Raw genomic sequence first — 24,773 nt, forward strand, 5'->3', positions numbered from 1 at the left:
CTGTTTTTGTCATACATGTGTGCCTCTGTTATGTTACTTCCGTTTGTTTTTGTGTATCTTAAATAGTTGTGCTGTTGTTTTAAGGAAACACTCTGTAAAATGTGTTTAAAAATGAGCCAAGTTAGCTTTATTTTTGACTTATATGTTTGTTTTTTTATCGCTATAACATGTGTCTGCATTAATCCCTATGTGACTCCGGATTGTGTTTTCTATCTTTTGCAAAATAATTATGTTTTCTTGTTGATACCTGATTTGTTCTTGCTCTCAATATCGAAGCCTGTGATTGGGCTGTTTCCGTCAAAACCCATGGTCCAGCGCAGAGCGATGGTCCTGTCCTTCACCTCTCTGATCTCCACCTCAGGGGGGTCTGGGGGTTCTTCAGAGCACAAAAGACACACACTTTGTTACCTCGGTGTCACCAAACTCAACACAAAATGTCAGTTTTCCAATTTCTTTTTTTTAATTTTTGCTATGGAGGCGGACACAGGTGAGGTTGTACCTTGCACTGTGAGCTGTATGATTCCTCTGTCTTCACCGTACGAGTTGATGGCGTGGCAGGAGAAGAAGCCAGAGTCCTCTCTCACTGTGGGCATGATCTGATGGAGGAGAGGAAGAAAAGAGCTCAAGCAAAAGATAAAATGCACAAAAACATGAAAATATTTATTATATTTCTAATCACGAAGAGTGATTTGCCCTCCAGTCTAATCTATGCGTCAAACTTTTGAGACACTGCAATGATGCAGTGTTGCTGATCATGGCCACAGAGAGGACCTGAGGAGTAAAGAGTTGATTTTTCATTCTCAAACCGTGATAAAAACTCAGGTAGCTCGGTCTCTTACCTGCAGGGTGGAGATGACGTCATCGCCCACTTCCTTCACAGACACCACATAGCGGCTGGTCTCGGGGTTGATGATGCGTTCCTCTTTCTCCCAGCGCACCATGATGGGTTTCTCACCGTGGGCTGTGCAGCTCATCTTCTTCTCTTCGCCCTGAGTGGCCAGCGTGGTGTTGGGGTAAGATATGATCATGGCAGGAACTGAGGAGAGAAGGAGTGGAAAATAAGTCATGATTTTTATTTTTTATTTTTTTAGAGTAACCACATCCTTGCACTCACTTATTTCTCCTGCTTACAACATGTCAGCTTTAGATGACAGTGGAAGAGACAACCAATGATCACATAACATTGCAGTAGAATGCTGAGTAAAATACTTAAGAGAAAAGAAAGGAAAAGAAAAGAAAAGAAAAGAAAAGAAAAGAAAAGAAAAGAAAAGAAAAGAAAAGAAGAATGTAAAAACAAAATACTCAGATGTAGCAGACTGGCCCCCCTCAGCTGGAGAAACAACACTTTAAAGCATTAGAGAGTCTGGAGTACTCAGGAGTTCATTAAAGTGTGATGAAGAAGCTCTTTGGAGGGGAGCATAAATATGCAAAAAGAGACAAAACAAAACACAAGGCTCTCCTTTAGCTTGAAGTAAAAAGCCTTTTGTCTTCTGGAAATGGTAAAACACAAAACCATTTAGGGCAGAGAACTTTGCATAAATCTAGAATTATTTATCTAACAATACAACTTAATCTGAGTCAATCTACAGACTGTGGCTACAAAACACAAAAAGGATCACATCTTTAGACGCAGGAACTAACCTCCTCCTTTCTCTTTTTTAAGACCTCAGACCAAATGTTAAATGTTCTAGTTCTGAATTTTACCTCTTGAGATCAATGAACTCATGAATCTCTACACCCAATCAAATCAAAGAAACCTGCTGATCAGCTGCTAATTGTTTCTCAGAGCAGACTGAAAACCAGGTAATACCAAGAAAAGACGACAAGTTTTCAGTTGATGACTTCAAAACGGTGGAACAAGCTTCCTCCCCACTATCAAATGTCATATTTTACATCTTTTAGAACTCAAAAATTTGTTTTTGAACTTGTTTTTACACCTTGCTTTTAACCCTGAATGACAGCCGTGTATTTTCTGTCTTTCTGTGCTTCTTAATCTCAAGCTTGGATGCTTTAATGTGTGTTTTCCAAAATTTTCTACATGTTCTTTATGTTTTATGCATTTAACTGTGAATTTATGTGTACTCTTTTACTTTAATTTATTTTATATTTTCATTTTTCACTTTGATGACTTTGTTGTTGTTTTCCTTTGTATGGGAGAATGGGGCAAGTTGTCACATTCATTATACCTCGCCACCAGAGGGCACTGTATCTCAAATTGTGGTATGATAATTTACAGAAATGGGATCAGATTGCACTTACAGAAGGTGAGAGGACATTTTGTGATTTTCATACCAAAATTGTAAACATCACGCTTACCCTTGGAAAATGTTTCGGGAAAGCTATGGTTTAGATTGTTACTAGTTAGCTAACTAACTGCTACAAGGTTGTTAGCCTTAATGCCAGCAAGAAATTCCAGCTAGGGTTGGTTGTCACATACATATGCATATGTGACATACAGTAAGCTGCTCTGAAGATGTGTTTACTGTTCATTCATTTTGTGTTAAAATACATCAAGTTATAAGTAAACTTACCAGTGGAATTAAGCTTTCAGGTTTGTGTCTGCCTTCTAACCTTTTTTTGTTTTTCAAAGATTTTTCCTATTAAAATTGTGACAACTCACTCCAACCAGTCAACCCCAAACAGTTCTGCTATGGGCTTGGTTGTCACAATGCGTCAGAGCATCTTTGATAGTAACCTCTTTCTTATGAGTTGGAAAATGAAAGGGATACACATTTTAGGTCAACGCCCCTATGTAGGAATGACTTTTGAAATGTTTTGATGATGAAAAATTCACACTAGAGTGAAAAGTGGACAACTGACCTCGTTCTCCCCTTAATGCTCTAAATAAAGAGATTATAAAAAATAGGTTGTTATATTGAAAACTGCTGTACTCCTGAAACATGGGTTCCATTATATTTATTTTGGGGTGTAAATGGATAAATTGTACATAAAGTTGCTAAACTGCCTCTAAAGTAGGAAGCCTTTATATAGCCTTAGTGGCCATGAATCATAAACCTGTCCCCTCAAAGCGTCTGTTTTTGCCACAGACTGGACCATACTTCAGCTTGAAGTGTCACAATGGAGGGCCACCTTTTCACTATAATGAGACCCTTTTGTAAACCAGCTGTAGCTTCATCTCTCTCATCAGGCACCTAACTGCAAAATCAGCAACTTTTTGTTCAAGCTCTTGTGTTTGTGAGTATAATTTGTCACTTAAAAACATAAATGTCCCACAGTGTGACATGGATATAAAATGACAATGCTAGCTGTTCAGACTAAGCATACAGATTTTCAAACCCCTACATATTCAGTGTTGTAGAAATCCCTGAATCTGTCTGTAAACTCATCAAAACGCTCCATCGTAGAAAAATAGCACAAGATATTTGATAGATCTTCACGAGACTTGCTGAAGTTATGAGATGATCGCATAATGATTTTGTAATTGGGTCATGACATGTCGGTTGGGTAGGCCTCAAACACATATGCCTGCCCATAGCTCTGACAGGCATCCAGAGAGGACTGGCCAATCAGAAGGAAGGGGGTTTGTGGAGTGGGGGCCTTAAAGAGGCAGCAGTTACACACAGATGTTAACCATGTGAAGCTACTACCATAGCAACATAGGGACAGCTAAAAAACTAGCATGATACTTCCCCTTTAATGTAATTCTGTTTTCTTGTTTTGTTACAGATATTACTGCAGCCATCACTATGGTGTCCCTTGTTTCTGCCAAAACCATCTGAAAAACATTGGGTATTTTTTAGCTATGAGGAATGCAAAATGTGGAAAAAGTCAGGCCCAGATTTTTCAATGTTGTTATCCTCTTTACAGAGTACTTTGGCAAATTTTCTGACTGCAATGCCAAAGAAAAGACCATCCAAAAGATCCAAACCTCAAATAAAGACCACACTTTCATCTTTTGTAGCAGCTACAGAAAAAAGAAAAATCCTCCTAAGAGGCAGGTGATTCTTGCATAGTTAACGTTCTGTAACTGAACATACAGCTCCCCTTAAACACTGTGTCGCAGCCGCACCGTGTCTCTCATATCTGAGGGTCCTTAATGGTACAGTGATGCTCTAACAACACTCTAAGGACACAACACTAAACACACTAACGACATGCATGCCTCATTACACCTACAGCAGAGTGTATAACAACCCCCTGCTCCCAGATGCTCACACACACACTCACACACACAAAGCATGAGCTCAGTGATGTGATGGGAAGTGTCAGGCAAGAGGTTGCAAACATTTAAGCCTCATCTCTTATTCACTCCGCAGCCATTTGGGGCTCGGCTCTGGAATAAAACGCTGATTTATTTTGCATGACAAGTATGAATTTTTTGTTAGGCACATTTAGAAAAGTGAGGGGAAAAAACTAAATGCTCGGGCTTTATTTAAAATGTTATCGTTTTAGCGCACAGCTCCTTTCATTCTGCAGTGTAAGTGACTCAGAGGTTGTGCAGGACAGTGTTGTTGACACCCTGGCAGGGGGGGATACCGTGTGAGGTGACAAAAACACACACGGGCGGTGGAAACACTGACACAGCTCCACCTGCTGTCATGTGCTGATGGTGTTTGTACGTGTGAAAAGAGAGTAGTATTAAGGACGTTTGAGTGACATAATGAGGGTGTTTGAAAAAACAACTAAAAAATGTGGCATTTGGTTTATTTGATTACTCAAAGCTGTGAAGAAAACAGATAGAGGAAGTAAGTTGAATGGTTTTATAAACAAGTCAAAAACTAAGGCCATGTCCACAGCCGGGTATTTGGGAAACTGCACATTTTCATACATTTACACGTCATCCACACAAAACCACGGCTCTATGTCACCAAAACAGATTTTTTCAGAAAACTCCAGCCAAAGTGAAGATTTTGACAAACTCTGGTTTCATGGTTTTGTGTGGACGCCGGTAAACAGAGTTTTTGGTTCTCAAACGCCACAGCTGAATGACAGGGGCTCATTCTGATTGTATGGCGCGGGTTTCACATCTGGAAACACTGCCCAACAAGGGTTTGGCATGCTTCAACCCGCACTTATTGAAAAAAAAAAAATCATATATATATATATATATATATATATATATATATATATATATATATATATATATATATATATATATATATATATATATATATATACATAGTTTGTAAATAAACAAATATATTATAAACATTATAAATAATGTTTTTTTTTCCTTTTTACTCAATATATAAACTTGCCATGCTGCGTTCAGCTCCAGCATGGAAAATTGCCTATTCTTTCACTCCCCCACAGTCAGAAGGATGTGTTTAGGAACCCAAACATGGAACAGTACCATTTGATTTTACATGATCCCGTCCTCTTGTTTTCATTTGCTGTCTATTTAAACAGGGTCGCTGGGAATGCTTGCAGCCTCCACAGTTTTCCCTTTCCTGTCCTCCCCATGTCACCGTCTTTTTATGTTTCTCCCTAGGTAGGGATGGTTACCGAATTAGGTACTTTTATTGGTACCCACCACATTCTGTCAAAAGTACCGGGTATCGATTCACGTTAAATCAAAAGGTACCATGTTCAGGTACCTAAATGTATCCTTGTGACTGTGAGGAAGCGGGAGGGTAGGTGATGTTCCATGCTGAGCATGAACACAGCATAACAAGGTTACATATTGAATGAATATGTTAAATCGAAAAAAAAAAAAGTAATGTTTTATTATTAAACAAATTGATATTTTTTACAACATAAACACAAAAAAGTACCCAAAATTGGTACCGTTGAGTACCGATGCCAATTGCTGGGTACCAGGCATTGGTATTGTATCGTTTGAAATGTGAAAGGTACCCATCCCTAGAATTTAGTCCATATGTACAAAAGTACCTAACTTGGTACCCATTTCTACCTGAGACAGAGTCTTACATCGGTACAATGCCAGTCTCTTCTCACATTTGTGTCGTATTTCATTGAATGTCTCAATCAATCATACTAGTCAATGTTACTTTGGCATGTGAGCTATACAGCAGTCATAACATCAGACTGAACTGTTCAACATGAACATCTTGATATGAGATTCATGCCGAAGGAGGCAGACACACAAAAGAAAACAAACCCGACATTGCGCACACCATGAGGAGGCCTCAGAGATGAGACACACCATCAGAATGTCTGTGTCTGAGTGTTTGTACAAGCATCAGCTTGTGTCTATGTAAATGCATGTGTACAAACGTGAGTGTGTGTGTGTGTAGCTGAGCCTGCCCTGAGGCACATTCTGTGGCCCTGTAATTGTTGTGTTGATGTATTTCTTTAATATCCAGTGGAATTATGGGAACAAGACTGCAGGGAGGAGCGAACAGAGAAACAGACAGAAGGAGAAAGAAGAGAGGTGACGGAGGAAAACGGGAGTCCCCTGTCTCATTAGGCATCAAGTCCCTGGATATCTCATTTAGACGAGAACACAACACAGAGCTCAGCTGCCTGACTCGAGACGGTGATTTCATCCGAAGTGTTATCGTCAGATCATTGTGACTCGATGTTAATCAGTTTCTTGTTTAAAGGATCTTTTGTTTTTGTGTTTGTTTTTAACGTTGCTCTTCCCGATGCAAACAATTGCCTTGAACGGTCAACAACAAACACAGTCATGCTCAGCATGACTTTTGTTTATTATAAGAATATTGTCGTAATGGTACTGAACAAAAAGAACGAGAGTAAAGAAAATAGAGCAACAGAAACTCTGGTAATACAGGTCTTAATGTCTGGAAAAGCCTGAACTTGGATAGTGACACATCCAGGACACTGCGTCTTTTCCCAAACTAATATAAAGTGTTTGAAAAGATGTCACAGAGAAAAAAATGCTAGAAGGTGTGTTGCAGCCCAAAAATGTGTAAGACGTTTTTTTTTGTGTGTGTCAATTTTAAAATAAAGAAAACATCAGAGCGATTGCACAGGCATAAAACAGTGTTGTGTGGTTTGTGTTACTGCACAGCTCTGTGTTTTTAATGCAGAGGTGAGGAGAGCCCTGTTCCTCCACAGCAACCCAGAGGGCAGTGATGATACACTGAAGCCTGCAGGGGATTGTGGGGGAAAGGCTGGCTGCTGATAGGCTGCTCCCGAGAGACAAAAGCCCCCCCTCCCCTCCCCTCCCATCTCCCCGGCTCCCTTTCACCTGGCCAGGTTACCATGCCAACCAGCATCGGACAGTCTCTCCTCTCTCTCAGTCACTCCTCTTAGAAAAAAAAAGGAAGCCATTTCTAGTATCCAGGAATAGAACATGGACCTGCCATTGATTTTCACAGGAGTATGATGATGATGATTACACAATAACGGCCTGAATGTCGCAGTGCAGGAACAAAAAAAAGGAGGATGCACAAAGAAAATGTTTCAAACTGATGAAGCTAGTGGTGTGGAAAACAGAGGAAGCCAAACGGAAAAAGAGTCAGGAGAATTAATATAATCGTGGCAGAATGGTGACTTCAGTGTGGGGTCATTCATGTGTGGTCACAGAAGAGAAGAACAGAGACCACCTCATGAGAGGGTTCAATGAGATGAGAGAGGGACAATATCACTTTAGGAGCTTCATTTCATCCAAATTGATTCTCATGAACAAAAAGAACACACACAGGAAGCTGGGTTTTAGAGGGATAGTGAGTGAGTGATGATGATGGTTTAATGGACCAATCAGGTGACGTGAGATTTGCTGTAGTGGTTAATTTGATGGTCTCTTCTACTGTTTTTTTTTACTTCATTAAGACTAAACCTCTCTAAGGGTGTGTGAGTTCTTTAAAAAAAGAGAATATTTGTTAGATTATTAGCAGTTTACAAACCCCTTCTTCACAGGGTGGACACATTGGTTCAAAATGATTAATAGTGCAATCTAACTAAAGGCTGGTTTAAAAACTTTGCAGGGATTCTTCCCAACCCTTCCCAGTTTTAAAGATGCTAAGCAAAAATAATAAAACTCTATACTTTTCATTAATAAATTACCACTGACAGGTTACAAACATACATGCAAACAGACTGTGAAACAGTTTCTACCTCACAGCGAACAATGCCTTAGATGCTGCAAATTCATACTGTGATACCTTGCCTTAAGAAGTTTATGCAATAACTTTTGCATGTGCTTTTTCTTACCTTTAATTTTTGCGCTGATTTTGGATTGTACTTCATTTGTTCTACATATTTTGTATGAAATATTTCCATCCAATTCTATTCTATTATACTCTACTTTTTGTTGTGTGCTCACGTTAGGAGCAAGATTGTCATGTGTTGGCCTTTTTCTTGTTTTTTTCTGAACATTTCTGTCTCATGGATTTATCTTGTGCTTTATGTGTCATGAGTATCTTCTGTCCTGATCTTTGTGATTCTTGTCTCATATTGTTCTGTTTTATTATGCACTTCTTGTCTTTGTGTCTGGTTTAGTCTTGTCATGCTTTGGCTTTTTTTGTTTATATTCCTTGTGTTTGCACGTTTTCGTCAATTCATCATGTGTTTCTTTGTGTCATTAGTGATCTTATATGTTATTTCTTAGTGATCCTTGTTTTGTTTGTTTTCCTTGTGTTTTAACATCAAGTCTTCTGTTTCCTGTTCACTTTGAAACTGCTCCCTGTGTGTGTGGTTTAGATTTACCTCCTGCCCTTGTGTTTTTTCAGTTCCTATTTTGATTGCCCCCCATGGGTTTCACCTGAGTCTAGTTTCACACCTGTTTATTAACCCTTTGTCTATTCAAGCCCTGAACTTCTGTAGTCAGATATTTTCAAAAACAAATATTCCCCCTCATTTCTTCTCAAAATATTTTATTCCACATGTAACCGGAAAAATCTACCAATAAGTGTGGCTTGAAGTATGCCAAACCTGTATTTGGCAGTCTTTTTCAGACGTGAAACCTATCCTATCCAATCAGAATGACCCCCTGTCATGTAGCTGTTTTGAGTCACATAAAATTGCGGTTTCCCAGATACGTAGCTACGTGTGGACATGTCTTTCCTCTCTGTGATTCTTCAGTTCGTCTTGTCTTCATGTCCTGCCATGCCTTGTGTTTCCTGCAATTATCCCCCACTGTGTACGATTTTAAGCATTTTATGGATTTTGTCTGTGATCTTTAACTTTTACACTTTGATTCTGTTTTTTGGACTTTTGAATTCGGGTGTATTTAATATTTGAGTTTAATCTGCACCTGGGTCCTGCCTGCTTGCGTGTTTTTGCTAAACCTTGACAAAGATGAGCGTTCACCTTCACAGAGATGATCACATAGACACTAAAGAGATACACTATTTGAGTTGTTACTGAAAACTGGTCAGTATGGATGGAATGAAGACCATTATATCATCCTTTTAACCTGCATCACAATGGTATGGGACAGTTATATATGTATAAAGTGCATGTTTTGATTCAAGCCAATATGTTATCTTTTTTAAAATCCCCCTCAATCTGACTAAGCTAACCACTAAACTTAAAAGAAACTGATTTTTAAGGTAAAGATAAATGTAATAACAGCCTGGTTCAAAAATGACTTCAATTTGAATGACTTGATTTTCTGACAGCAAACACTTGACACATAAACCAGCTCTTGAGTTTAGCATTTCCAATATGAAAACAGGCGACGATAGATTTCAAAACTTTGTATCAGAAGCAAATGGGTGACATCATCACATAGGCAACACCTAGATAACATACAGTCTATGGGTGTACTATTGTATTTACTAATCCCCAATTAATCACGGGGATATTGTGATAACATTATAATGATGGTAATATTGTTGATGACAGTCATGAAAGGAGTATGAGGTATTGTATCATATTGCTACCCTGTGCTTTCAGTGCTGTTGTAAGATAGATTCATGTGTTTATTCCTTCTGTGTATGCCACACAACTGTTTCAGCTAATCACATTAGGACAGTTTATCACAACGCTGAATTAGATCATGTTACATTTTATCAGATGGTGTACCATTTAAAATAGGAGCACAGAAACAGTGCTGATGTCACGTTGTTAACCCCTACACTGTAGCTGTGTGAATCTCTATGATAGCTAAGTCTGTAACACACTGATATTTCCTCGACATGTTTTTAAACTGTTGTTTATTCAGATGAAATAAGCCTCCTGTGTGCCACCTTCTCTCAGGATCAGCGTCTTCGGTGTATTGCCCATGTTAAGAGCACAGGGAAGCTAGTCAACATAAGAGTGTGTCTGTGGCTGCCTGGCTGCTCAGTGTTACCCACAGGGCGCCCCCGCTCAGTGGGGGCCAGACAGGAGAGGGCGAGCTGAGATGCGTATAGCTCCCTGCCCTGCAGGCACACTGTAAGTGGGCGCTGGGGAGGAGACGGCGTGGGTGCGGGGGGAAGGGAAGGGGAGAGCTCTGTGGTGATAGCACAAAGATGACTGGTTCACTGGCTGCCTGCATGCAATGTACTGAAATAATTCTCTTAGCTGCACAATTGGCTTGGACATGGAGCATGATACCAAATGTATGCCTGCAGACTGGGTGTGCTTCTGTGCAGAGGTGAGGGGAGGGAGGAGGGGGCATGGGTGCAGATGAGTAAATAAGATGAAAGAAATAGAGATCAGAGGAAGAGGGGACTCTTCTCTGGTTGTGTGAAGGACGTTGTGCTCGGGAGACTGCTCAGTGACCACAAGACCGTTTACCACTTCTCTTCAGTGAAGCCTCATTAAGTGCTCGGCCCTCATCGCTGCGTCTGCCGACATTATGATGTCTAATAGGCTTGATTGGTCTTAATTGGCCCTGATAAACATTGAGTGGCTGTTGACTGACTCTGATAGCATCCGATGTGGATTGGTAATGAATTGACTGAATTGCATCTGTTTTGGAGGTAGGGATGCTTGACTGGAAATTGCATGAAAACCATTTGTTTAAGCCTCCATCTGCAGCCGGTGTCACGGCACAACAAAAACTGATTACAACAATGAAAATAAACATAAACACTCGAGGATCTACTCAATCGTGCACATGCAGGACTTGGTGCAATGAGTGCAGGCAATCTCTGCTGGCTATTAGTGCAGTGCTGGTGTTCATGCCAGATGATGCATGGAGTATTATGACGGGACATTAGCCTATGCACAGACACTCATAACAATGAAAGTGCCAAGCTAGGACATCACAATAGCTGCAATTCATTTCCAGGAGAGTCCACCACAATAGCCCGGCAGAGTGGGCTTTCTCTGAACCACTGCATTAGCTGCTCACCCATTATTCTTTTGTAATGGCTGCACTGCGCTGCACAGCGTCTGAGCCTTTGCATTCTGTCTATGCATTAATGCATGCTGGCCTTTGTGTGCAAATATCCCTCTTTGTGTGTCTGTTTGCTCACCTGGGCTACATTTATGACCTGATTGCATGCACATGTCTGCACAATACATCTCAAGGTTTGTGATTGAGTCCATTGATTTTCTTCTGTTTGTGTACTGACGCATCCAGCTACACTCGGACAGCCAATAACACACAGTGAAGATCATACTATGCATCACGTGAGCACTTCAGCGTGCGTCAGCTTGTGTGCTTCCCTAATTGGCTCCTAAGCCTCTTAAGTAGCTGCCAGGGCTCGAGTGGTGTAGGCTGGCCTGAATAAACAACATGAAAACAGCACAGAGTGTACCCAGCATTGCAGACTCCAACGTTACCCAGTCTCAGACTTGGTACTGGATCACACAGTGTAAAGTCTGTTGCTTTAAAACACAAAGAGAGGATGAAAGGGCTGATGAGCTTATTGTTGCACATCCACACACACACACACACACACACACACACACAAACTCACACACAGACATTTGGGAGTTGATGAGGTGTGGCTCTCCTGGCACACAAGGAGAGTCGGGTTACTACAGAGCACAGCGTCACAAATCAAGACAGAAGTATAATCACAACAACACCCTGACACTGAAAGAGCTCCTGAGGGACACACACACACACACACACACACACACACACAAACACAAACACGATCAATAACAACCAAACCTTGTAGTGTGGTTATTCTATAGGAACAAATATTCACCATTAACTAGCTGCTTTGAAGCACACAAGTAAAATATTAACTCTGTTCGCTGTTGAGAAGCAATTATAAAAACACATTGCGTGATTCTGTTTAGCTAAAGAATAACTGAGGGAAATTCCCTTTTGCCAAAAAAGCCCGCAAATTACTCCTGTTTCTTGAAGTTTGCAAAGTTTGAGTAGAAAGTTTAAGCTCTTAACATGACAAAAGGTTTTTGCAGAGTAAAGCCTAAATTACTGTTTCACGTCGACCTATACAAGTGAAACTGCCACCACTCTGACCTTTAGTCAATAATGAGCATCTTACTGTAAATTTATGAAATGAGCTGTGTAGGTTTAGGTAGGTTAATCAGTTTGTCACACCTGTGGAAGGTGTTTGCCCTTGAGTGAGAAAAAGCTGGGAGTTTTCTAGAGGCCAAACCTGCATTTTACCTAAAGGATCCTCTGTGAGGTATGTTTAAGATTACTTTTGTCAGTGGAGTACTAAAACTGTCTTTTAACAGAAATGAACTCTCTTCTTAGTTTGTGCTTTGTCACTTCTCTGTGCTCTTCTTTCCTGTTTAATTTTTAAAGTACAAATCTTGGTCTTCTTAAATAGTCTATGAAGCACAGAGTCATTTTTTCAAGAAAAAATGTCCATAAATATGTGCAAACAAGGAACTTTCTATATGAAACAAACAGGGCCCTCATTTATCAGTCTTTAGTGGGAATTGGCGCAGATGTGGAGATAAAAATGAGTTTACAGTTACATTCACGTGTTACTTATGAAACTCGTAACTCGCACTGTACGGTGAGTGAATTTTTTTTCTTTCTCTGTGGTTTAGAAGTTATTAGGATCGTTTGATTTCCAATCAGAGGCACAGCTCAGATCACATGACCGCCAGGCACCCTGTAGCTGCTCGAAGAAAAACTCACAGCCGGCGTCACAGCAAATGTGGCTGCGTCCATGGATTGGCTTCATTTCACAGTTTCAGGAACAGATGGGTGACATCACAGATGCTTCGTCCATGTTTTATACAGTCTATGGGCTGAACCCACCGAATCTGGGGATGCTTTACGGAAGCTTTACATTTGTTAGTCTGTCTGAAAGTGCTCTGCACTCATATGATCCAGTAATTCACCACCACAGACAGATTTTCCTCACTGCACTGCGCTCTCTTGAACATGAAACTTGTTTACGCAAACTTAGACATGGTGTGGGATTTGAGCATACCCACCACCCATGTTCCGAAAATTGCCAGATTGATAAATGCTGATCATTGCATGGAGGAGAGTACACCCGTTTTTCGGTCGTACGCACATTTCACAAGTGAGGGCCATTGTGTCTAGAATCAAGTTTTCTAACTTCATCCTCATCATCTGAATTTCATAGGCCTGAAGTCTATAACTGAAAAACTACCGACAAAGTAGAAAAAATATTCTTCTGTGATTATGTTTTTTTAAACAGCTAACAAATCTTTTAGTGCACTAAGGCTTGTACACTTTCTTGTCAGATGATATTTAAATGCATTTTAAAAGTCTCTCCCTTAAATGTGAACAAAACCAAAACAGTTTTGGAGCAAGAGGAACTTTACACTGATAGTATCCTATAGCAGGTACCAGAGTATCTTTAAAAGAGGAATATTCACTCATAGAGACTAAAACTGGAGGAACAGAATAGATTGGAGGACTAGAGTCTCTGCATGTATGTGGTCCATGAAGGCTGCAGTCAGACAGGAGGGGTCATGACGAAGCCGTAGCCTATTTGGCTGAGGCTTCGTCATGACCCCTCCTGTCTGACTGCAGCTGAGGCTGGCAGACAGTGAGACTCACAGCGGGGAGCACTCTGCTCAAGCTTGATAAGAGCCATGGGGGCATAAGCCACATCCAGCAGTGACTGATCAAAATGAGCACCCAGACACTGCAGACACACAAACATGCAAATCCATAATCACTACCATGAGCTCAAACTCACAGACTGGTGTGTTTCTGTGGATTTCAGATATACATTATTTGTGACCCTGTGTTGTTGGCGCATGAGGAGGAATACAGACTGTGAAATCATGGCTTTTAGCGGCTCTCTTTCTTGAGGCTTGCATGAGTTAAATCATGTATTAGAGTAGCATGGTTTATTGAGTGCTGTTCAACCAGAGAGGGCACTATTCCTTTATTAATGTTTAATTTTTCCACTAATACCATAACTGAAATATGTGACAAGAGCATACAATCAGAAGCAACTCTTAAAACACTCAAAAGTCATTTGACTTTCTTTCTGTGCACAGAAACAAGGCATATGCAGCCCATATCCTCTGTTTCAGAGCACTTTCAACAGACTCCTACAGTTTTTAAGCATTTTCTTTCTGTTGTGACCAAATCCATCTGCAATGCAATGAAGCAGCATTGAAGTAAACACATGCTGAATATCCTCCATGCTAACAGGCTAACAGCAGTGCTGCACACAACTATGTCAGCCTGTCTTTACCCTCTACGGTGACACTTTTCCTGAACGGTCTTTATTGTTCTCTTACTGCCCCCTACTGGTTTGAAGATATGCTGCAATTACTTTTTTTCTTTCTCCAAACATTATTATCCTAAAGTGAATTATCATACCAGAGTTTTCAGCTCTTTGTTAAAATGCACACAAAGAATGTGTCACAGGAGCCGTGTGGTTCCTGAGAATGTTTCACCAAAACCTAAAAGTTTCTGGACCTTCTGATACCGTACTAGATTTTTGTACTTGTATTGGGCATGTACTTTCATTATAGATCCCTACCTGAGGTGTATTTACAATGAAAAAAAAAATCTCATCAAAAGTTTTTGTCTTATTTTTAGTAAAAAAAATCTTATTATACTCAATAAGAGCCACATTCACCAGACCAGTCCAGAAAAATGTTTTGTTTCAACTTATTTAAAGTCAAAAAGAGGTCTGAATTGCTTCTAATAAAAAAAAAAAAAAAAAAAAAAAAAAAAAAAAAAAAAATCTGCCAATGGGATGACACATTTTGCCCGTCAAGTTTCCTGAAATTAGAAAGATGTCTTAATACAAGAAACTTTTCTGATACCTCATTTGCATATTGTTTTACTTGTTACTAGGGATGGGCAATTGTTTTTAAATACACAGAAAGTCATTAACATAAAAAAAAATCAAATAGTTTGAGTAACAAAGGTTTTGTCTTGTCTGTGACAGGGCACAGTTTTATGCCAGAGCTGTTAAATTTCACATATCACCAGGTGGAGCAGGACAGGAAGTTGTCCACAATGCCCAGTGACTTTCAAAATAAAACAAACTGTGTCCAAAACCTGACTATGGCAACAACATGGCAAAATGAATGGGGCCTGACCAGAAATCAACAGGTTTGTGGATTTACAGCCAAAACAAGAATGAGGGGCACTCAAAAGTGGTGGGAACTCCTGCAAAAATTAAACAAATATGAGGTCCAGTGCAAACTCTGCAAGGTTAGGCTAGCATGTAACAAGTTGTTTACTACTATGCACAGTCATGTGAGAGCGAGGCATGCAGTGGAAAGTTTGGTGCTGTCTGCAGATCAACAGTCAATAGTGGGCTTCGTCACCCAAGAGGTAAGTTTGATGATCCCGCTTTATCAAAGTGTAATGTTATTTCCTAGCAGATACCAGAGCATTGCAGCTCAACAAATATAACATTGGTCAGCCATAACTGACAAGAAAAAAGAGAGAAAGCTGCTGCACTGAAAGCAGTAGGCAGCATGTACTACCTACTACAGCACCATCTCTTCTCAGACAACATTTAAGAAACCAATCAGCACAGCTCCTGGTCTCAGCGTTCCCGCCCACTCAGATCACTGCATGGAAACTGATCATCCACAAAAGTTTTACTAATGATGGTTTTTCAAACTTATCTTTGCATAAAGAAAGTCTGAATTTCTTGCAAATTAGAAGAATAGTGATTAATTTGTGGGGATGTTGTAGGGATACAATGCAAATTTACAAAATAACTGTTGAAGAGATAAAAAACAATGGGATCAGTTGTAAACATGGATAACTATTCTTTCCTCATCTCCTTTCTCTCCATCTCTCAGTCCTGTTTTCCACATGGCGGCTCCTGACTGCATGCAGAATTCAGAACTTAATGGAGGGGAGCTAAGTCTTTGGCCACACAGTGGATAAATGCTGTACTTTCTCCAATAGAAACACTCTGTGGCGGTGGCTCTGTGCGCTGCTTTCGTGGGATTCATTCAGGCAGAAAGCACAGAGCAAGCGACCATGACGGCATCTTGCTGGTGGCTTCACTGTCACAGTCATGGCCAGGTCCAGTTCAACTCATCTAACCTTTGTGCTTAAGTTTCAACTTTACTTTAATGTTATCCAGAGCCGCGAGCTGTAGGAAGGTGAGCTGACTGGATAAAAGGTTCAAACAGTGAAAACATTCAGTCCGTGTGGTCTAATGAGACTCACTTTTGACGTTGAGATACATGGACTTGCTGACATCTGCTCCCACGTCGTTGCTGACTCGACACAGGTAGAAGCCGCTGTCTTCTTCCAGGACATGTTTGATGAACAGAGAGCCGTTGACCAACACCTCGATCCTGAAGCCTGAGTTGAAAGCGATGGGTTTGAACTGAGGGACCCCGGCGCCTGTGAGAGAAGAGACAGAGAGAAATGATCAGGGTTCTGGCGAAGATTCACAAGTGAGTTCATTCAACTTCCTCATCTCAGAACAGCTTAAAGGTTTGAAAAAAAAGTTAAAACTCAAACTCAAATCTATTCACATCTTTTCTGGGGAGAAAAGGACAGGGCATTCAATATCAGCTATGATACAAGAGATTATAGACGAATATTAATGTAATGAGGCAATATCATGCTGTTAAACCTCTACTCAAGAGGATTGGACCTGACCTCATGTTATTGCTTTCTTCTGGGTGTCACTTAGATATGTATTATTCCATTTGTTTCATCTCAAAAACCATAACGCCTTAGGTACATCAATTCTCTCAACTTACGATACAATTCATGATGTATGATTTAAGATGCTGAACACAGGATGCACAATCAGTGATTCACAACTGACATTGGGTGGAAATGACCCAACTTTTGGTCACCATGGACTCAGATAAAGAGGTGAAGGAGAGGCACGGCATCAAACAGCTATCTATCAAAACTTTTCTCTCCGATTTGATAAAAATAGATGATTTATACAGATATTTGAAAGGCGTGTAAGACTTCTTCAGAGATCATTTTTTTGTTTTACTAGTAAATAGTTCATGTTGAGCACAGACATGACACATAGACATGTCCCAAGTGATGTGACCCACTGATGTTTTTTCTGAAGAGAGTTTTGGGGATAATACTTGAAAGTCTGATTTAGCTTTTGGCTGACCCAGCAGTTGTGGTGGGACTTTAGCCTCTTTGCTAACAGCTACAGTGTTCCCACCTGTTGGTCTAATCAGCTGTTTATTATGAATACGCATTAATCATCAAAACTACTGAGTTTAAGCGCATGCTGATTGATGAATGACTTCATGGGATCAATGTCATGTTTAAAACCAGTTTCAAAAAAAAAAATGGGTGTGTACGTTGCTTTTAGGGAGTGGACAAGTAGACACTTGTCTGCAGTTTTTTTGCACTTAAACCTCAGCTTCATACCTCAAGGCCAGAGGTTGCCACTGGATTTTAACTTAGGTATAAATTGGCTCTTGGGCTTTCTGAGCCAACCTAAAGCAGTCAATCAGTGAACTGCCTTAAGGCTGGTACATATTACAGGATTCTCCAAAACTTCACACATTTAGAGAGCACACACTTGATAACAAACGACAGATCGCACAAGATTTCTCTCTCCTGATCTTACAGTGTGTGCACTCTGAGGACACCACACACCAAAAGATTCCTCAGCAGAGCTTCAGCTTCTTCAGTATTCCAAATCTCACGTAGTAAAACGTGACTTCAGTGTGAACAAACATAACGGGCGTATGGAAAAAAGCAAAGACGCTTGTTTTCAGACTGGTTGGCTTTGCTCCGGTACTCGAGCATTACAAGCTGTACCTGCTCGACTTTTTAGTTGCAAATATTAAACATGTTCATTATCTACCATCTCTGAATCAGCGGCCTTCTGAGCGGCTCTGACCAGAAGAAATCACTCTTAACACACCCCACACAACAGGAAAATCACTCATGATTTCATCAGACAATCGGGGCCTTTGCTGGCTTTGATCGTAAGGGGGAGATCAGGACAAAAATCAGCCTGATTATCCTGTAGTGTGTACCCGCCTTCAGTTTACATTTCCAATTGGTTTTATTTTGAAGACCTGAAATTGTTCCCTGGTCTTTACACATCCTATGACAAACCTAAGACATAAGGTCAGTCAAGAAATGTCAGAAAATATGAAGCAAAAACCCATCTACATCCCTTTTTTGGTAGTGATGAAGTGATAATCATATCTTGACAGAAACCTTTAGACCCTATCTTTCTTCAAAATAGAGAAAGACTAGGGAAAGCATAGTTGATGGAAAAGATAACTGTGAAACTCCATCTGAAATTGGATTGTTGTCATTACTTACCTTACATTACCAATAGGATAAGAGAGGTATGCGAAAGATAAGCAATTTCTTGTGTGGCCCACTTTAAAGAAGATTGTTTGTCTCTACTTCTCAAGAGTTTCCTCTTTATGAGGCAGATGATACTACCATGACTTTTGATTTTACAGAATTCTTGTAAAGTTTTGACCATTTTTCAGCAGCTGAGATATGTAAATATAAATATATAAAAATGGTGAAAAAAGGTCCAAGAAAGGTCAGAAAAGACTCCTCAAGAAAGGGAGCTGTAACTCATTTCCAATCTCATCCATATTAATCTTAACCCTGTTTGTCCCTGTTTTCATCCAGAATAATCCAGGTCAAGTTTCATAATAAGTAAGAAATGTCATAACTGTTATAAAATCATTGCAAACTCAAGTCAATACAGCTTCTGTTTGTTTTCAAGAAGACTGTTCATGTGTCCTGCCAGGACAGCATTACATAATCTTACATCTATATCCTATCCAGAGAGATAAAACAGCCTATCCTTGAACTTCTCTTGTTTTTTTTTTTTATTTCTCACAGTGCTTGTTTGGACCTGAGGTGGGTGTTATTATGCATTCAACCTCAAGGCTGTGGACACCGTGTTTGTTGTGTTGGCATTCGTAAAAAGAACATCCAAAGCGGAAAGAAAGTTCGCTGCAGGATACAAAATCCTAACAAGCAATCCATCGGGATTTTCAGACGAGGAGGAGTGAGGAACTGTACACTTTCACCAGCTCTGGACAGTACAGACTGTGTTTACTTATGCAATGTGTGATAGTTTATCCAGCATATACGATCATGCATGTCACTGTGTGTGTCGTTACCTTTAGAGTACTCCCATTGGATGGTAGGAACAGGATAGCCTTGAGCCGAACAGTTCAGTATCACAGCTTTGCCATAGATGCCGTCCTGGTCTTTTGGTTGCACCACAAATTTGGGGGGAACTACAAAAGCAGGAGTCAATTGTTGATGTCATCTTCAGTGAAATTTAACCTCAACCTCCTCTTTAACCCTCTTTTCGTGTAACGTCACTTCGTACCTCTGACGATGAGCTCGCTCTGATGCTCCACAGCAGCGGCCTGGTTGCGTGCGATGCAAGTGTAGTTGCCGTTGTGCATCAGTGTGAGGTTAGAGATGCGCAGGGAGCTGGTGAAGTCGATGTTGTCTATGGTGACACCCAGGCTGGCTGGGATCGGCCGACCGTCCTTCTGCCACGTGATGAAGACGGGCTGGTCACCAGACATGACCACACAGGGGATGAAGACTCGCTGGCCAATGGAGAATCGGGGGAACTCGAATGGATGGATGGTGGGTGGTACTGGAAAAAGAGAGGTTTGAAATTCAACGTAGCAGTGAGGCCTTTAGGTTACACACCCTTAAAATCAGGTTCAACAGCAGAAAGCGCAGCTCAGATAAGAGACAGCAGGTTAATCTATATGCAATGGCTGAGCTGCTTTATAATGCACTCCCACAGTATGTCATTTGTCACAACTCTCATTTCAGCGCCTCACTCCCGATATAAAATATTAGGCTGTGATTTTGCCTGAATGAGAGAAATATTTTATTACCTCTTTGTTGGCAGGGCGGCTGAATTGTCTCTCAAACAACACGCATATAACATTCTCCCTCACTCTGGTTTGCTCTCTGGGGACACTGTAGCCATCGTGAGAACCAGATGCTTTGGAAAATTAATGATTTAAAATAACATTGGAATAAGCGGCACTTCAGCGCTTATTTAATTCACAACAAAATAGGCATAATAGGCTCCTGGGGATTCCCTCTCGGCAGTGCAGGAATGCTAAGCAGCCGAGAGGCAAATTAGTCGAGGCGGAATGGCGGCGTAGCTTCGTCTACGCTGTGTGATTTCCCCCTCGCGCACTCGTTAGCACATAGAGACCCACCAGAGAGAGAAGGGGAGGGGGGTGTTTGCCCATCCGACATCTCAAATTATGCAGCGTCATTGAGGGAAGAGAGCCATCTGAGGTTATCATCATGTGGCTCGGCTCTGCACCGCTGCATATTCAGATGAGGCCCATAAGCAGGCTGGGATGGGATGATGGAGAAGCTGCTTTGCTATCAGTGATGTGAGTCTGTATTTTTTACAGGTTGTGACTTACAACTAAAGCTCGGCCTATCTGTGTTTTCTGCCAGAAAAAAAAGTAGATACTAAGGTGATGCTTTCATGTATCTCTAATGCCAGATGCAGAGACACAGGGTCAGTGTGCAGACTGATAAAGTGATTTTGTTTTGGAGGCCAAAGGAGGAGAGATTTATGAGAGTGTCCAAGAACAAACTGAACAGATGACAGCATATTCTACTGCAGGAAAAAAAACACGTTTGTGCATTTGCAGAACTTTATAATGACAACTTGGATCACAGTACAATCAATTTCCCAATTTTACAGAAGGATACTGCTGACCTTAAGAAATTTATGATACACAATAAAAGCTCACCTGCTTCACAGTGTGGGTCATCTATTCAAATCATCACATCATGTTAGCTCTAAAGTTTTGTTTTTTTTTAACAATTTGACAGAATGTCAGGCTGTGCATTCTGAAAAAGGTGTCAAGAAATAAAATGTCTTTTTTTTCTATTAGAATATTTTACATCATCCTCTCAAAGACAAAGACACCTGTGTTAGAAACCAGTAGAAACTAGTGAATAATGATATTAATTGTTTAAAAAATCAAGTTGCATTTATGAAACAATTCTCTATGCCCTCAACAAAGGGGCTGTGAGCTGAGCTGCTGCTAACGTTTTTAGGCGCTCAGCTTGTTTTAAAGGTAGAGTCCGTGGGATTTTCATGAAAAAAAAGTCAATTTTTACAGGAATAATCCTGCTCAATTGTCACTTGGGCCTCTGTACGTGTGTCAGTGTCTGTGGCTGCCTCAACCCTCTCCTTAGCCTGTATGTTTATGTTTTTGTTGTAGTGGAACGTTGTTGGGCGGAGAGATGGCGGGGTTAAATTAGCTAATCACAGAGCATCCAGTGCACAACTGACTTTGTGTGTTGATAAGTTAGTGGAAGGGGCTAATCGGAGCAGCTATGATAGTGGATGCAGCACGAAGGTAGAAGTGAAAGAAAACACCAAACAGATATTTTCAAAATATGATGAATACATTTATGTAAACACATCATCTATAAGAGTTCTTGAATTTCTCCTTGGTTTTGTAAATTTCCCAGCGATTTACTCTTAAGGAGCCTGTGCATTACCTGTATCCAGTTTTGTTGGATGGAACTAGACTTGCTAAAGTTTTTACCTGTGCTATAAATAAAATAATTCAGGATGGGAGCTGAAGGCCATTCAAAAGATGGAAATCCAGGCATGTTTGCCCCCCTCTCCTGGGCCTAACTTGGGAAAGTTGGGATGTTGTGTAAAATGTTCATAATAATGGAATTTGATGATTTGCTTATCATTAGAAGCCTAAATACAAGTTAAAAACGCATTGTGTTTCATACCAAACAATGCATGGTTCAGTTTTAACCTGCACTTGTTCGTGCAGCCGTGAACTTGGGAAGTAATGTTGAATCAATGCAGTGATTTCCATTATAGAGTCATGTCCGGTTTGATTGCACTGCTGCCTCAGAGCCCTGAGATCATGACCATCCAAAGCTTCAGAAATTGTTGAACTATGTTGAACATCTCAGTCTTTATGGGCAAGTACAATGGAGAAGACTTGGACATGCCTGGTTGAGATATTTTAGTGAATGTCCCTTGGGCAAAGGTATAGTCCTTGTTGCAGTGGTCGCTAGGCCAGCACTCAGTCTTTACTCTTAGCTGCATGTTTCCTACACTATGTACTTCACATAGTTTGTATATCTCTACAGCTGCCTCATCAATAAAGGAGATAAATGAAATGAATTGAGAAATGACTAAATATGTAATTCACTGTTTGAGGCAGTTTTAGCTCCAACTTTGGTTTCTCTCTGATGCGTTTTTGTGGGGTTTCAGGGCTGCTAGCTGAGCTGCCTTTAAATCAGCCCATTAGCAGATAATCATCTTTTATTAGACTGAAAAATACCAGTAAAAGTAGCAGCAAAATTTCTTGAAACACATTAAAAAACTGAAGACCAATATCATTCAGGCTCTTACCTTTCACAGTAACATAGACGCTTTGGTGAGTGGACAGCTGAGGCTGCACCAACACATTACACGTGTACTCTCCTTCATCCACATCTTTCTGCACGTCAAACAGCTTCAGGGTGCCGTTGTTCTCAAACGCCCGCTGCCGGTGATTGTACGGCAGCAGGTTTGAGTCCTTGTACCACTTGATGGAGTAGTACGGGTAGCCGATGACTCGGCAGTGGATGTACATGTCCCGACCAGCGATGGCAGTGAGGTTTTTCATTGGTCTGATGCTGGCAGGCCCTTGAGGGACACATTGGAGAGACAACTCTCTTAAAATGATTTTGAGGTGGAGGCAGTGGGATAAAGGAAAGGTTGTGCTGTATTGTGTGTGTTTTTTAAGACACCACAAAGATGACATGCCTTGATTTATTCTGACGGTGAGCTCTTAACATTACAGACTTCTGTTTTGGTGTTTTAGACTGCCTGACCAAGATATTTTTACTATCACTTCAAAAAAAGAGACATAAATACCTCAGAATCCTCCTCATCAGCAGAGCAGTTCAGTTTTTCATCCTTCATACCAAATGTGCTTCCTACCCTGTCAGAACCAGGGACTTGTGTTCCCTCCTATTACCTCCTGCTCCCACCTCCTCCATGCTGCTGTGATTGCCTCTGACAAGCACTAGAGTGGAATGTTCCCTTTCCCCACTCATGAAGCTATTATCAAAACCATTACTCATGTTCCTGGCTTTTGCACACACTTGTGAAAAACCAACAGAATAACCAATGGGCTTCCATCGCTGGGTGTCTATCAGGGAAATGGACTATCAGGCTTCTCTTCAAAGCACTGCAGAAGACAGTTTAACTGGGCTCTGTAGTGTGCTTTGAGCACAAGCATAACGTGGGTTGCTACTCTCTTTAGCACGATTAAGGAGCCAACGATGTGAGAAACAGTCATTACACTTTCTCCACAATGGCACCTGTGGAGATTTATCTTCATTGCTTGGCTGCATTCGGCATCCGCAGACCCTCGCTTAAGGGCTGGAGGATCGCCCTATTTAGCCTTACAACATGCAAGAGTGAACACAATCAAATTAAACCAATCAGTGTGCAGAAAATATCCCTCCCTCCCTGCAACACAGGAACACTAAGAGCCTCTGCACCAAGCACAGAAAGCTTCACCGCTACATGACATCAGAGCAGCAACAGACCATGTCCCTGTAGAGAGCAGATATCACTGCGCTCACACACTGGAGCAGAAAGCTAAATCACCCGTAATGGTGTCCTGATATAAAGCTACCAGCAGGTGCTGGTGGGAAAGCAGTAAAAAGGTTGAGCCACTGGAAATCAGCAAAACTTCATATATGGGCTCAAAGTCTATTGTCTTGTTAAATGTAATCTTTGTCCTCCAAAATCTGAGTTCTCACAAATGTTTTTGAATGTTGGAAAATCGATCCTAAAAACATCACTTTATAGCTAAGATCATTTCTAAAGACATATTTTGAGTTACATCTGTCTGGATCCACAGCAGCGAGGCATTCAACAACTTCTGTAGCAACATGTTACAAGACAGTTTACTGTTCATGTAACAATTAGCATGAGGGGTGGGAGAAAAAAAACTATGCATCGAAGCAACAGGATGTTTTATTAACCAATTTTAAATCGTTTTTTTCCTTTTAATTTTTTTAATTCAAATCCTTAATTTTGGTCTTTTTTATAGGCTGCAATAAAAAATAGATGTCAGATCCCCTGAATAAGTTTTTAAAACTGACTCACATGTTGGGCATTTTTTTGGAAAATATGGCTTCTGATGTAGGCTGCAGACATCATCATCATCATTCAACTTTTTCAAATGGTCTGGTTTTAAAAATGCAAATTAAAATTGCAAAAAAAAGTTAAAATATTTAAGAATTATAGTTTGAATTGAATCTGCACCCCAAGAGTCATAAAAGAATCATATCAAGAAAAAGTCATCCCAGCCCTAATTTGTGTGTAGCTTGTTCACACTTGTGACAAGTAATGTCAGCAGTGCAGCCTACACCAATAGCAAATTGGATAGCTGTTTCATTCCCTATTTCGCACTTTGTGCCCTTTTGTTTGTTTACTTGTGAATAAAAGTCAATATGAGCTCAAAACGAAATGTAAGCATGTTGAAAAGCCACATATCATCTTCTCATCTGTGCGGTCTGTCATTCAACATGGTTGAGCTTTAAACTA

At 40.6% G+C, this 24,773-nt stretch overlaps 1 protein-coding gene across 3 annotated transcripts in view; it reads right to left on the reverse strand.

Annotated features, from left to right (window-relative positions):
- LOC141791520 (cell adhesion molecule DSCAM-like) overlaps positions 1–24,773 on the reverse strand; it is a 146,634-nt gene that overhangs the window by 24,772 nt on the left and 97,089 nt on the right. For all 3 annotated transcript variants that reach the window (XM_074672068.1, XM_074672067.1, XM_074672066.1), the window contains exons 8-14: positions 22,581–22,856; positions 19,527–19,805; positions 19,312–19,431; positions 16,388–16,567; positions 840–1,036; positions 500–596; positions 248–376 (exon numbers count right to left, since the gene is read on the reverse strand). In XM_074672068.1, the coding sequence (XP_074528169.1) occupies positions 248–376; positions 500–596; positions 840–1,036; positions 16,388–16,567; positions 19,312–19,431; positions 19,527–19,805; positions 22,581–22,856 (1,278 nt within the window). The remainder of the gene's footprint in view (positions 1–247; positions 377–499; positions 597–839; positions 1,037–16,387; positions 16,568–19,311; positions 19,432–19,526; positions 19,806–22,580; positions 22,857–24,773) is intronic.

The sequence above is a fragment of the Halichoeres trimaculatus genome, unplaced genomic scaffold (genome assembly GCF_033239565.1).
Source record: "Halichoeres trimaculatus isolate MK-OKI-2021-1 unplaced genomic scaffold, fHalTri1.1 fHalTri1_scaffold_6, whole genome shotgun sequence".
Classification (NCBI taxonomy): domain Eukaryota; kingdom Metazoa; phylum Chordata; class Actinopteri; order Labriformes; family Labridae; genus Halichoeres; species Halichoeres trimaculatus.